At 42.3% G+C, this 13,255-nt stretch overlaps 1 protein-coding gene across 3 annotated transcripts in view; it reads left to right on the top strand.

The window, feature by feature from the left end:
- Nucleotides 1–13,173, top strand: part of QRICH1 (glutamine rich 1) — a 49,271-nt gene extending 36,098 nt beyond the window's left edge. For all 3 annotated transcript variants that reach the window (XM_036868129.1, XM_036868131.1, XM_036868130.1), the window contains 7 exons: nucleotides 1,919–2,096; nucleotides 2,711–2,865; nucleotides 4,500–4,614; nucleotides 9,775–9,883; nucleotides 10,243–10,394; nucleotides 10,732–10,822; nucleotides 12,238–13,173. In XM_036868129.1, the coding sequence (XP_036724024.1) occupies nucleotides 1,919–2,096; nucleotides 2,711–2,865; nucleotides 4,500–4,614; nucleotides 9,775–9,883; nucleotides 10,243–10,394; nucleotides 10,732–10,822; nucleotides 12,238–12,430 (993 nt within the window). In that variant the 3' untranslated portion in view covers nucleotides 12,431–13,173. The remainder of the gene's footprint in view (nucleotides 1–1,918; nucleotides 2,097–2,710; nucleotides 2,866–4,499; nucleotides 4,615–9,774; nucleotides 9,884–10,242; nucleotides 10,395–10,731; nucleotides 10,823–12,237) is intronic.
- Nucleotides 13,174–13,255: the final 82 nt, after the last annotated feature.

Here is a 13,255-nt window from a genome sequence, read left to right as displayed (position 1 = left end):
TAGTTTTCAACCTGGATGAGACTTCTACTTCCCCTACCCACTGATAGACATTTGAACATGTGTAGAAGAATTTTGGTTGTCAGGATGATTAGGAGTGTTACATGTAGTGGGTGGAGGCACACAGTGAAGGGACCCTGGCTAATAAGACAGAGAAGCACTGCCCCACATCCTCTGGCCCCCACCTGCTTACCCAGTCAGACTCCTAGATTTCTAGCTTGGGTAGATGGTGTTGCCATTGAACAAGGTAAGAGAGGGAACTCTGAGGAGAATACTTCTGGATGGGCAAAGTGATGAATTCTCTCCATAGATGTTAATGTGAGGTGGCTTTCAGATGTTCAGCTGGAGATGTACAGTACCCACTGGGTATATTAAGGGACTGTCTAGCATAGAGTCACAGAGTTAGCAATCATTTCCACAAACATGGAGATCTAAACTGGGAAGGTGGTTGAGACTCACCAAGGAGAATGGTAGTTGAACTGAGAAGTGTGTCTAGAGGGGAGCTCCAGGGTTGACAGACATTTAAGGGCCTAGCACTGGTATTTCTTTTATCTCCTTGTTTGATCATGTATCTTATATCAAAGCTAGTAAGGTAGTTTTTATTTTTATTTATTGATAAGCAAATTTGTGTCATGAATAAATTATTTTGCCTTCAATTTGAATGATTTGGCATTCTTCAGCCCTTTAGTAGGCCCTGGCATGGAAAACTGCTCAAGGGAATTTGTTCACAATGTAGATAGATGTGTGAGACCCAAGAACCTGTGCTTTGTATCTGTGTTGGTGTCTATCCTGCCTGATGGGGATTGTGATTGAAGGTCATGGACATTCTCTGCCCCTTTGGCTGCATGGTTTGGCTGTCAGACCATTGAGGATGGGACTACTCTTCCTTTGGAGGCAGGAAGACAAAACAGTGCCTTCTGTCTCTAGAAAATGTCCTTATGAGCCAAAACAGTATTATTGAGAAGGAACATGAAGGATGATTCTCAACCATGACTGGACATTAGAATCACCTGGAGAGCTTTTAAAACTACTGCTGGCAGGCTTCCACCTTCGACCAATTAAATCAGAATCTCTGTGGATAAGGCCCAGGCATGGGTGTTTTTTAAAATCAGCCAGATGATTTTAAGGTGCAGCCAAGTTTAACAGTCTGGACACTTGGTACTCAAAGTATAGTTTGCAGACCAGCTTCCTTATTTGGGAGCTTGTTAGAAATGCCAGAATCTCAGGTCCCACCTGAGGTCTTTCTAATCAGAATCTGCATTTTAATAGAATCCCCATAACTGATTCACTTTGTTATAAAGCAGAAACTAACACAGCATTGTAAAGCAATTATACTTCAATAAAGATGTGTTAAAAAAAATAAAAAAATAAAAAAAATAAAATCCCCAAAGGGTTTATTTGTGCATTGTAGTTTGATGAGCAGTGCTTTGTGCCAGTAGTTCTGAGCAGTGACTAAACGTTAGAATTGCCTTTTTACATGGGAAGGTTTTAAAAAGACTGATACCTCTTTAAAAAGAGATTCTGGGGTGGAGCTCAGGTATTGGTGTTTTTAAATCAGAGATTCAGAAGTACAACCAAGACTGAGGAGCTTTGCACTAGCCTTTGCTGTCTCTGGAGTAAAGAACAGAACTCCAGAGGTTCTTGAAAGTAGGACAGCAAGGAGAAGAGAGGTTTTTTAATTAAAAGAACTATAAGTAACATTTTTTTTTGAGATTTTTTTTTTATTTTTTAGAACAGTTTTAGACTTATAGGAAAATCGCAGAATTTCCATAAACCCCACACCCAATTTCTGCAGTTATTAACATCTAACATTAGTATGGTAACATTTGTTTTTTGTTTTTGTTTTTTACTATAAGTAACATTTTTCCGGCAGTTTTGCCAAAAGGCCTTTGGACACATTTTGATGGTTTCTCTCTCATAGGCTCAAACTGTCCAAGTTGCTGAAGTTGAACCACAGTCACAGCCACAGCCTTCCCCAGAACTTCTGCTTCCAAATTCTCTGAAGCCAGAAGAAGGGCTTGAAGTATGGAAAAACTGGGCACAGACCAAGAACGCTGAGCTAGAGAAGGATGCTCAGAACAGACTGGCACCCATTGGGAGTAAGTGTCTGGGAGGGAAAGGGGGTTGGACTCTTTCAAAAATGCAATGGTACTTAAGCAGCAGGAGGACAGAATGGCAGGAAAGTGGTGTCCCTTGGCTCTCTGGGCCACTAGGGAGCACCATCTGAAATAGTATGCTGAATTCAAGACAAGCAACAAGCAGGCCGGACCTACTGTAAATGAGCAGAATTTGTGGGGTTTGCCCAAGATCAGGCATTTTTGTACACGTGGATTTCTGGGACAGAGAGACTTCTGGGAGGAGATATGAATCAGTGAGTGCACTCAGGGGCCCTCTTCCTTAGCATTATCCTCACATACTTCCTCATATTACAGAGGGTGGATTTTGTGTTTTTGCTTTCGTGTCTTGGTCCTAATAATAATTGGGGGGATACGTGAGGTAGGAAGGATTGTGGGAAGGAAACCCTTTGTGTAATAGGGCAAACAGGATTATTGTCTTTGTAGGCTAGTTCTGATCGTAGATACAGGTGACCATTTTCATCCCAGCACCTTCATGGGTGGTGTCTGCTCTGAAACCTCCTTCCAGGGATATGAGCAACCAGTAAAGAGACGGCTGTTGCCAGGACCCTCACTAACCTCTGGGGCTTGTGTTGCAGGGCGTCAATTGCTGCGATTCCAGGAAGATCTCATCTCTTCTGCTGTGGCCGAGTTGAATTATGGGCTCTGTCTAATGACACGGGAAGCTCGAAATGGAGAAGGTGAACCCTACGACCCAGATGTGCTGTACTATATTTTCCTGTGTATTCAAAAGGTAGGAAACAGAACTTCACAGGAACATGTTTGAGCTGTGTTCCCATTGGGTATTTGCTGGGTAGTCAAATTAGTAAAATGACAAGCAAGTGGTTACAGTAAAGACATTCTCTTTCAATTATATAATGAATTTTTTAAAATTGGAAAAGATCTACATATTCACTTTAAAAAATAAAATAAACATCATCATAATCCCACTATCTAGAGAAACATCTATTAAAATATTTGATATGGGCTTCCCTGGTGGCTCAGTGGTTGAGAATCTGCCTGCTAATGCAGGGGACACGGGTTCGAGCCCTGGTCTGGGAAGATCCCACATGCCGCGGAGCAGCTAGGCCCGTGAGCCACAGTTACTGAGCCTGCGCGTCTGGAGCCTGTGCTCCGCAACAAGAGAGGCCGCGATAGTGAGAGGCCTGCGCACCGCGATGAAGAGTGGCCCCCGCTTGCCACAACTGGAGAAAGCCCTCGCACAGAAATGAAGACCCAACACAGCCATAAATAAATAAATAAATAAACAAATAATTTTCTTAAAAAAATTTGCTATATTACCTTAGAGGCTTTTTTTATCATGGAACATTTATATAACACTTTTCATTAAAGTAAACATGTAGTTTGCAGAAAAGCAATTTATCCAGAAAAAAGTCTCGTGCTGACATGTAGCTTGTCTTCTCATTGTTTCCCGCATTAATGCAAAATAGTTATTTGGAAGTGTCTAGCTAGAATATACAACTGTAGTTAGGTTTTCAGGACATCTAAGATGAAGATTAACAGAGAAATTCATTTTAGGACTGGCAGTTTAGGAGAGCAGAGGTGGATTTCTTAGTGTTTGAATGCTATTGTGGAGAAGTCCACAGTATGATGGAAGAACAGTTGCTAACTAGGACTCACCCTGTTGCTTAGGCCTGAGAAAAGCCCATCTTCCACTTTGTTCCTCTTTCTTAACCAGTCACCCAGAGCACTGGGTGAATTGCTCTACATGCTTTGTCTCATTCCATGCTCTCTCACTCCTGGAAGGCAGGCACAGTCATCTCCATTTACAAACAAGGAAACTGAGCCCCCAAAGTTAAAAGACTCGCATGAGTTACTAAACTTATACCATAGCTAATAAGAGGCTGGCCCTGGAGCCCACATCGTGATTTTTGCTACCACAAGACAATGCCTTGCTTGGGTGAAATAGCATTCACAAAATCTGCTCCATTGACCCAACTCTCAAGAGTGTTGTGAGAGTCAGTTCACATGCTGAAGTATACTGTGAAAGTGCCACACAGTGGACAGTTTTTTTTAAATTTATTTATTTGGCTGCGTTGGCTCTTTGTCGCAGCACGTAGAATCTTTCGTTGCGGCGTGTGGGCTTCCCTCTAGTAGTGGTGCATGGGCTCAGTAGCCCCGCAGCATGTGGGATCTTAGTTCCCCAACCAGGGATCGAACCCGAGTCCCCTGCATTGGAAGGCAGATTCTTAACCACTGGACCACCAGGGAGGTCCCCGCTGGACAGTTTTGACTTGGTGTGTTGTTTTGTTAATGGGGGAGGAATGGGTAGGGAGAGGTGAGGGTACTGGTAGAAAAATGTTTGCTTCCCCTCGACAACTTGCCCAAGAGACTACCGACAACTTTTATTGATTATTTTTCTTTTAGTATCTTTTTGAAAATGGACGGGTTGATGACATTTTCTCCGATCTTTATTATGTTCGATTCACGGAGTGGTTGCATGAAGTTCTGAAGGACGTTCAGCCCCGAGTCACTCCACTTGGTAAGAATCTTCCTAGTCCTTGGATGTCTTTAGCACCTGGGTTTTAAAAAGATCAGCTGGGGAGGAAAAAAAAAAAAGATCAGCTACTTGTGTGGCTAGCTGTGATATAGCATGTGGGTGAGGAGGCTATAAATCCCAGGCCCCAAACATCAGTCTCTGTGCTGCTTGGCCTGATGTGGAAGGGGCACGGCTCACCAGACAGAGAATCTGGCTGGTTCCAGTGTGGCAAGGACACAGGGGCATGCAGAGTGTGGGGTAGTTACTCCATTTTTTTTCCCTATTAAAATTTATTGATTCAAATTAGAATCCTTGCAAAAATTAAGAATTATGAACTATTTCATCTGTAGGTTAATTATATTACATATTGAGTTTTTTTCCCCTTATGTTTAAACATACGTTCTACATATATAGAACATAATTTTTGCTTTACCCATGGATAACCTGGGCAGCATGTTGTGTTGGAAAGAACATGAGTTTCGCAGTAGAATGTTTGAGGTGTTTGTTTTTTTTTTAAAAAATAAACTATTTTTAAGAGCAGTTTTAGGTTTACAGGAAAACTGAGCAGGAGATACAGAGAATCCCATATACTCCCTCACACAGCGTTTCCCCTATTATTAGTATCTTGTATTAGTGTAGTGTATTCGTTAAAATTGATGAGCCCATGTTTGGTACATTATTATTAACTAAAGCCTGAAGTTTACATTGGAGTTCACTCCTTGGGTTGTATATTCTGTGGGTTTTGACAAATGTATAATGACATGTGTCTACAATTCAGCATCATACAGAAGTTTCACTGCCCTGAAATCCCCCGTGTTCCACTTATTCATCCCTCCCTCCATTCCCCTGACTCTCTGGCAACCTCTGATCTTTTTTACTGTCTCCATAATCTTGCCTTTTCCAGAATGTCATATAGTTAGAATAATTTAGTGTTAATTTCTTTCAATAACTTCATTTAATGTTCTTGCATGTCTTTTCATGGCTTGCTTGATAGCTCATTTCTTTTTTTTTTTGCTGAATAATATTCCATTTTATGAATGTGCCACAGTTTGTTTATCCATTCACCTATTAAAGGACATTTTGGTTGTTTCCATGTTTCAGTAATTATGAATAAAGCTGCTGTAAACATTGTGTGCAGGTCTTTGGTGAAAGAATAGATCCATGGAACAGAATAGAGAGTCCAGAAATAGAACCACATGAATATAACCAGTTTATCTTTGACCAAGGGGCAAAGGCAGTTAAATGGAGAAAGGATAGTCTTTTGTTTTCTTTTCTTTTATTTTTTTGGCCTCGCCATGTGGCTTGTGGGATTTTAGTTCCCTGACCACGGATTGAACCTGGGCCATGCAGTGAAAAGCACCAAGTCCTAACCACTGGACCGCCAGGGATTCCCAGGATAGTCTTTTCAACTAACACTGCTGGAACAACTGGACATCCACATATTTTTTTAAAAAAATGAATCATAGACCTAAATGTAAAGCTATAAAGCTCCTAGAAGATAAAATAGGAGAAAATCTAGGTGACCTCAGGTTTGTTGGTAACTTTTTAGGTACAACACAAAAAGCACAATCTGTGAAACGAAAAAATTGGTAAGTTGGACTTTATTAAAATTTAAAAAACAAGCAAACAAAAACTTATTCTCTGTGAAACACATTGTTAAGAGAATGAAAAGACAAGCCACAGACTGGGAGGAAATCTTTGCAAAACACATATCTGATAAAGGACTGGGATCCAAAATATATAAAAAACTCTTAACAGTCAACAATAACAAAACAAAGAACCCAGTTAAAAAATGGGTCAAGGATCTGAACAGATGCCTCACCAAAGAAGCTGGCAGATAAGTATATGAAAAGATATTTATCATATATCATCAGGAAATGGCAAATTAAAACAACAGTGATGGGAGTTCCCTGGTGGCCTACTGATTAGGATTTGGTGCTTTCATTGCTGTGCCTCAGGTTCAGTGCCTGGTCGGGGAACTGAGATTCCGCAAGCCACGTGGCACAGCAGGCATAAATACGTACATACATACATACAGTGATGTACCACTATATACCTATTAGAATGGCTGAATTCCCAAGCATTCTCTTACCTTAGGATCCAGCAGTCATGCTTCTTTGTATTTACCCAAATGAGTTGAAAACCTTATGTCCACACGAATATCGGAGTTTTAATCCTGGCTCTGGATTTAATAAAATGTATGTTGTTTAACTTTTTCTTAATCTTTTTTTAAAATTGAGATATAATTGACATATAACATTATATTAGTTTCAGGTGTACAACAGTGATTTGATACAGTATGTATATATTGCAAAATGATTTAGTCTAGTTAACATTTGTCGTCATAGTTACATGCTTAACCTTTTAAAAAAAATATTGTTTAAACAAATATTTTTTTGAGTGCCTACTATGTGCCAGACAGTTCCAGGTGTACATAATATAATTCAGTAGTGAACAAAATGAAGCTTACAGTCTAACGGGGGAGACTGTATAAATAATCACATTAATTTATGATAAGTGCTTTGAAGAACAAAGCACAGAGAATGGAAAGTGTTACGGGTACATTAGGAGGGAGGCCTCTCTGAGGGGATGTCATTAGAACAGACACCTGAGTAAGTGAATCACTGTACATGATTTGCAAAATTTCAAACCAAGTGTGGCTATATAAAGTTTGCTTTTTAAAACTTTTTATTATGGAAATTTCAAGCACATATAAAATAAACAGAATAAATTAATGGCACTCCCATGTACCCATGGCAAATCTTGTCCCATATATACACTGCCTGTTCCCCCAACCATGTTATTTTGAAGTAAATCCCAGACACTTTATCCGTAAATATTTTAATATGTGTTATTGACATTCCACAATGCCATTATTATACTTTTTTAAAAAAAGATAAGTCCATAATGTCATCAAATTCTACTCTTTGTTCGAATTTCTAATTGCCCCATAAATATCAGAATTTTATTTGTTTGAGTCAAGTTGCAGATAAGGTCCACACATTGAAATTGCTGTTATACCTTTTAATGTTTAGCTTTAATCTTTAATTTCCCCCTTGATTATTTTTCTTGCAATTTATTTATGGAAGAAACTAGCCTTTTAAAAAGTCTAATTTTTACTATTATATCTCCATGCTGTAATTTAACATATTCTTCTGTCCCCTGTATTTACAGTTAATTGGTAGTTGCATATAAAGACTTGATTAATCAAGTTTTGTTTTTTTTGTGTGTTTTCTTTTTGGCAAGGTTACATCATAGATGGGTTGCTTACTTCCATCAGGTGCCCATAATGTCTGGATCCGTTAATTCGTGACGAGTTGCAAGCAGTGGTATTCTAATGTTATTACTTCATTATTAGCTGAAATACAAAGAGAAACTTTCCCTCATCAACTCTTTGAATTCCTAGCAGTATAGATTGTATAGAAGAGACAGGATAAGGGCTTGTTTCTTCTTCTTTGTTTAGCAGTTTTCACAGTAATGAGTTGGTTCACCAGCTTCCTCCAGCTGGGGTTTTTTTGTTTGTTTGTTTAAAGAATCATTGTGAGCTAATTAATTTAAACATATTTAATATGATTCAATTCATTGCACTTGTTATCTTTAATGATGCACAAATTGTCCCATCTTTGGCCATTTGGAGCCTCTTTAAATTGGCTCTTAAGTTCATTTGACATGATCCTACTTCCTTGATTTCTGGTTTGCCAGAATGTTCCAGGCTTATCCTGGACATTTTCTGTCTCCCATTGTGGAATTGATCAGTTCTCCATGGAGCCTGGTACTTTTCAGTGTTAAATGGTATTTCATTATCACAGTCTGGATGGTAGGGGTGCTCATTGCTCCTTGGGTTTCTAGGCCTAACTAAAAAAATTAATATAAAATAGATCATTTTGATGCTTTACAGTTCAGATTCAGAACTATGAGACTTTTATATGTTGTTTCCATCTGTATCTCCTGTTGCCCGTGCCAGGAGTTCTGGTTTTCAGGCATTAAAGTTCACTTTGTATTGTTAAGAAGTGGTTATAGGGAAGTGACACCAGGTGGCAGAGTGAACCCAGGGAAAATAGGGCATGCCAAGGTATGCCTGGGGCCACTCCTAGGGCTGGCCTTCCCTGAGGAGGGCTATCTTCTGTCACTCATCCTGCTTAAGATTTGTCTGAGAGCAAGGAAGTTTATCTCATTGCCATTGGGCCACAAAATAGAATAGTAGAGGCAGACATTCCCTAAAGAGATGGAAGTGCACTAATGGAGTCAGAGGGCCAGCTTTGGCAAGAACAGAGAAAAGGAATGTATTGGGCAGAACATTCCCCTGCTTCTAAGAAGTGCCACCCTCACTCCCTGCCTGGAGAATCCTGAAACTCCTGCAGGAGAATGCTGGTGTCTGTTGCTGTTTCACCATGCCCTCAGTCCCTGGCACACATACACTTGGACATTGACTGTTGAATGAACATATGAAGGGGGCTTGATGATCAGCCGAAGTGTCATCTTCCTTTGGTGTAGGCCTGCCTGCCCAGGGCTCTTGATCAAACCACTGCCTTAGCCCCTGTCCAGCTTTCAGTTAGCTTATGAACCAGGGTCTTACAGTAAAACTTGCCCTATGGAGGAAACCTATAATAGATCTGAATATCATTCTCCCCTTTTTCCAAAGGGGATGAGAATGGGTTTGCTTTCTAGAGATGGAAGACATGAGAAGTTTAACAAGGGCAAACGGGCGTGTATACCAGTTCTTTGGGCCCTGGCCTGGATACCTTTGAAAGTATGATGAAAGCCCTGTACCCTCTTTTCAGAGAAGTTTGCATATATGCAGAGAGGTTGGCTTATACTTTTGGGTGTTTCTCTGAGGGATGTCCTTCTACCCCATATTAATCTTCAATTAGAGGAAGAATTAACATCAGGTGAGAGTGATCATGTAGGGCAGTGGTTCTTAAGGTGTGGTGTTAGGAACTTCTTGAAAACACACATTTTCGGGTCCTGCCCAGAAACTTGGGTTGGGACTCAGCTGTTTATGTTTTAACAAGCTTTCCAGATGATTCTGCCATATCCCAGGAAGACTTCTCCAGTTAAGCTTGTACTCCTGTGTGGTCCTTGTTGTGCTTCACACCTCCCATCCTGCACCTTTGAGGGACCGCCTGCCATCCTTTTGTTGTAGCAGTACTCTGTTCCTCCTAGGCTATGTCCTGCCCAGCCACGTGACTGAGGAGATGCTGTGGGAGTGCAAGCAGCTCGGCGCTCACTCCCCTTCCACCCTGCTGACCACTCTCATGTTCTTTAACACCAAGTAAGTGTTCTAGAGGCTCCATGCTTAGCCACTGCTGGCATCTGCCCAGTGAAGAGGGTAGAAACTATCCAGATGGACTTCTGAATACCTTTGACATATACTTGAGAGCCTTTGAGCTACTGAAAGCCTTCAGCCCCACTTGGCTACATTTTGTGTGCTGACCAGTGAGGCAGACAGCCTTGCCAGATCCCTACCATCAGTCTTGATGAGATTCCTCCACTAGACAGTGTGTTTGGGTGTGGGCCTGCCCAGATTCTGGGAGTGTGGGCAGCGGCTCCTCTGAAGCCCTGATGGCGGAGGGTAAGTCACGGTCTCCTCCTGGCACCCCTCCCTTTGCCTTGCTTTCACTTGTGGTGCAGATACTTCCTGTTGAAGACAGTGGACCAGCACATGAAGCTGGCCTTCTCCAAGGTCTTACGACAGACAAAGAAGAACCCCTCTAATCCTAAGGATAAAAGCACGAGTATTCGGTACCTGAAGGCACTTGGGATACACCAGACTGGCCAGAAAGGTAGGGGAAAGAGGTAGGGGTTGCAGAAACAGGTGCTACTGGTCCTGCCCTGCCCTTGTGCCTGGGGGGCTAGTAATGAGTGTGAAGATTGGGATTTGCTGGATAGGAATTTTCCATTCCCTTCTCCCCAGCCAGAAACTTCAAACTCTTGTAGAAGGAGAGACACCCCAGAAATGATAGCTGCCTTTTCCTTTCATACTCACTGCCCATGCCTCACACCCTTTTCCTTCCCAGTATTTCCTGGTTGGGATGGCTGGAAGCCTAAGGTTTCTAATCTGAGCCTGAGTAAAGGCAGTCTGATGCCATGTCTGTGGTGGTGGTGGGGTATGTTTTATAGTTACAGATGACATGTATGCAGAACAGACGGAAAATCCAGAGAATCCACTGAGATGTCCTATCAAGCTCTACGATTTCTACCTCTTTAAATGGTGAGGAGGCTTTATCGTGACTGGGTGACCTGTGTGTGTGCGCGTGCGCACAAAAGCATTCTCTAGTCCCAGGCAGAGTAAAAACACACTTCCGAAAAGCTAAATATAGAAGCAACCTTATTGGTTTTCCCAAAGCATGTGCCCAGCACTGCTCCCTGATGGTCCACTTTCTTGGAGAGAGGATGAAGGTAAAGGGAGGACGGTACAGAGAGGCTGCCTCTGTCACATAGTGAGCATAGCCCTTCATCTTCCTGGCCTTGACCTTTTCTCACCACCACTGTCAATCTAAGGGGAACTCCTTTCCTTGGCTTTCGTTCTCTCCTGCCCCTGCAGTTTGGTATATCATCTTAACAGCAATGCCAGAAGATCTTTCTACATTGTAGGTCTTACCGTGTTACTTAGATTAAAACCTTTAGTGGTTTCCTTTTACTCTACAGAGAAAGACAGTAATCCTAATGTGGCCAGCAGGGCCTTTCATGTACTCTCCCTTGTTAACCTCATGTCCGTGTAGCTCTTGGCTCTCTAGCCACACTGGCTCTTCTCCACTGAAGGGCATCATGCTCTCCCTTCCTCAAGACCTCTGCACAGAACTTTTCCCTGTTGGGCAGACCCTGCCACCCCCTGCCTGTTTAGCTAGTTAGCTCCTATCCATCCTTAAAAGAGCTTTATTAGGGAAGCATTTCCAAATTCCCTGCCTGTTCCCTCCGGCTGTTTCTTCTGTAACCCTTACCACTGTTTGTTATTTTCTTTGTCTTTATGTAACTGTTTAACTGCTGTCTGTCTCCCCTCTTACCTGTAAACTCCATAATATAGGGACTCTTGGGTCTTACTCATTTCTTTTAATATCAGCACCTAGTGCAGGCCTGGCACACAGCAGCCCTTTGATAAATCTTGAATCAGTGGATGAATAACTGTTAGAGGATGGCATGTGCTAAGTACTTAAGAGAAGTACAGCACAACGTTGAGGGGGTGTGAGTCCAGGTAAAGGCCCCAGCATCATAGCCAAGCTGAGAAGTCAGAGTCCCTCAGATCAAGTTGAGGAATTATCAGTGGATGGAGTAGAGGAAACAACATAAGCAAAGACTTGGAGATGGACCTTCTGGGTGCTGAAATTGGTTCAGAGTGGGATATGGTTGGACTCAAGTAGATGAGCCCTGGGAGCCCTAGTCAGAGGAATCACACCTGGCAGTGTGTGAGGGAGGAGCAGAAGATGGGCAGCCTAACACTGGCATTTGCAGTAACTCCAAAGGGACGTCCTAGAGGTAGTGCGTGTTGGCTGCATGGAATTTAGGAGCTGTGCCACCATGCTTTCCAGAGCTTCCCATCTTTTGCAGATAGCATCTGTTTAGGAGGTTCATGGTGGGAGGGTTGAGATCATGGTGGTTTTACCCAGCTTTTACCCATGTATTCTTCAGCCCCCAGAGTGTGAAAGGCCGGAATGACACCTTTTACCTGACGCCCGAGCCGGTGGTGGCCCCCAACAGCCCAATCTGGTACTCAGTCCAGCCTATCAGCAGAGAGCAGATGGGACAGATGCTGACTCGGATCCTGGTGATAAGAGAAATTCAGGAGGCCATTGCGGTGGCCAACGCAAGCACCATGCACTGAGATCCCTCAGCCATGGTGCAAGGGAGACCATCCAGGAAAAAACGGACACTTTCACACTAAAGAAGAGGCCTCCATTTTTTTTTCTTTTCTTTTTTTATTGGTGTAGTTATGAACCCTTTCAGACTGCTTCTATTTCAAATGTAAAAGGAAACTTTGCCCCCTGTGCATCTTCATAAACCTGCTGTGGCAGACTTCTCAGCCCATGGGGGCTCTGGGTTTCCTGAGAGCCAGATGTCCTAGACAGTTGCTGGCTGACTTTTTTGTGGGGGGCCTGAGGAAAGGGCTTGGACTGTTAGGAGAAATGTCGCCCCTTCCCTTCCTCCAGAAAGATGGAATTAATGATGGATGGACCCTCCAGGGAATCTCCCCAGCTGGCTTCCACTCTGACTGGCAGACTTCGCTGACCACAGGGGAGCCATGGTCTTTTCTTTCTTCATGCTCAGACATAAACCTAGCATCTTAATGGAAGGAAAATGAGGGGAACTTCAATTATGATTTATTAAAGACAATTTCTATTACACCCTCCTTTATGACAAGTGACATTTTAGATGTTAAAGTAAAAACTTTACCATGTCTTTTTTTTTTTTTTTTTTGGCCTAACATTGAGGCCTTAAACCTGAGGCTTCTGTGCCTGATGGAATTCTTGTAACATACACTTGTGTATCATATAAAGATACCACTCTGTTTCTCTTATGTATTCTTAATCTAGTTGTTTATTAAGAATGACAAGCACGTCTTTTCAACATGTTAGTGAACAACGCCTCTTCATTTGGGAGGAGCCAGGCGGGACAGTGGCAGCAAAGCCTTGCCTGTTCGTTGGACGGG

Source organism: Balaenoptera musculus, chromosome 11 (assembly GCF_009873245.2).
Source record: "Balaenoptera musculus isolate JJ_BM4_2016_0621 chromosome 11, mBalMus1.pri.v3, whole genome shotgun sequence".
Lineage (NCBI taxonomy): Eukaryota > Metazoa > Chordata > Mammalia > Artiodactyla > Balaenopteridae > Balaenoptera > Balaenoptera musculus.
This window is presented reverse-complemented; position numbering and strand designations above follow the sequence as displayed.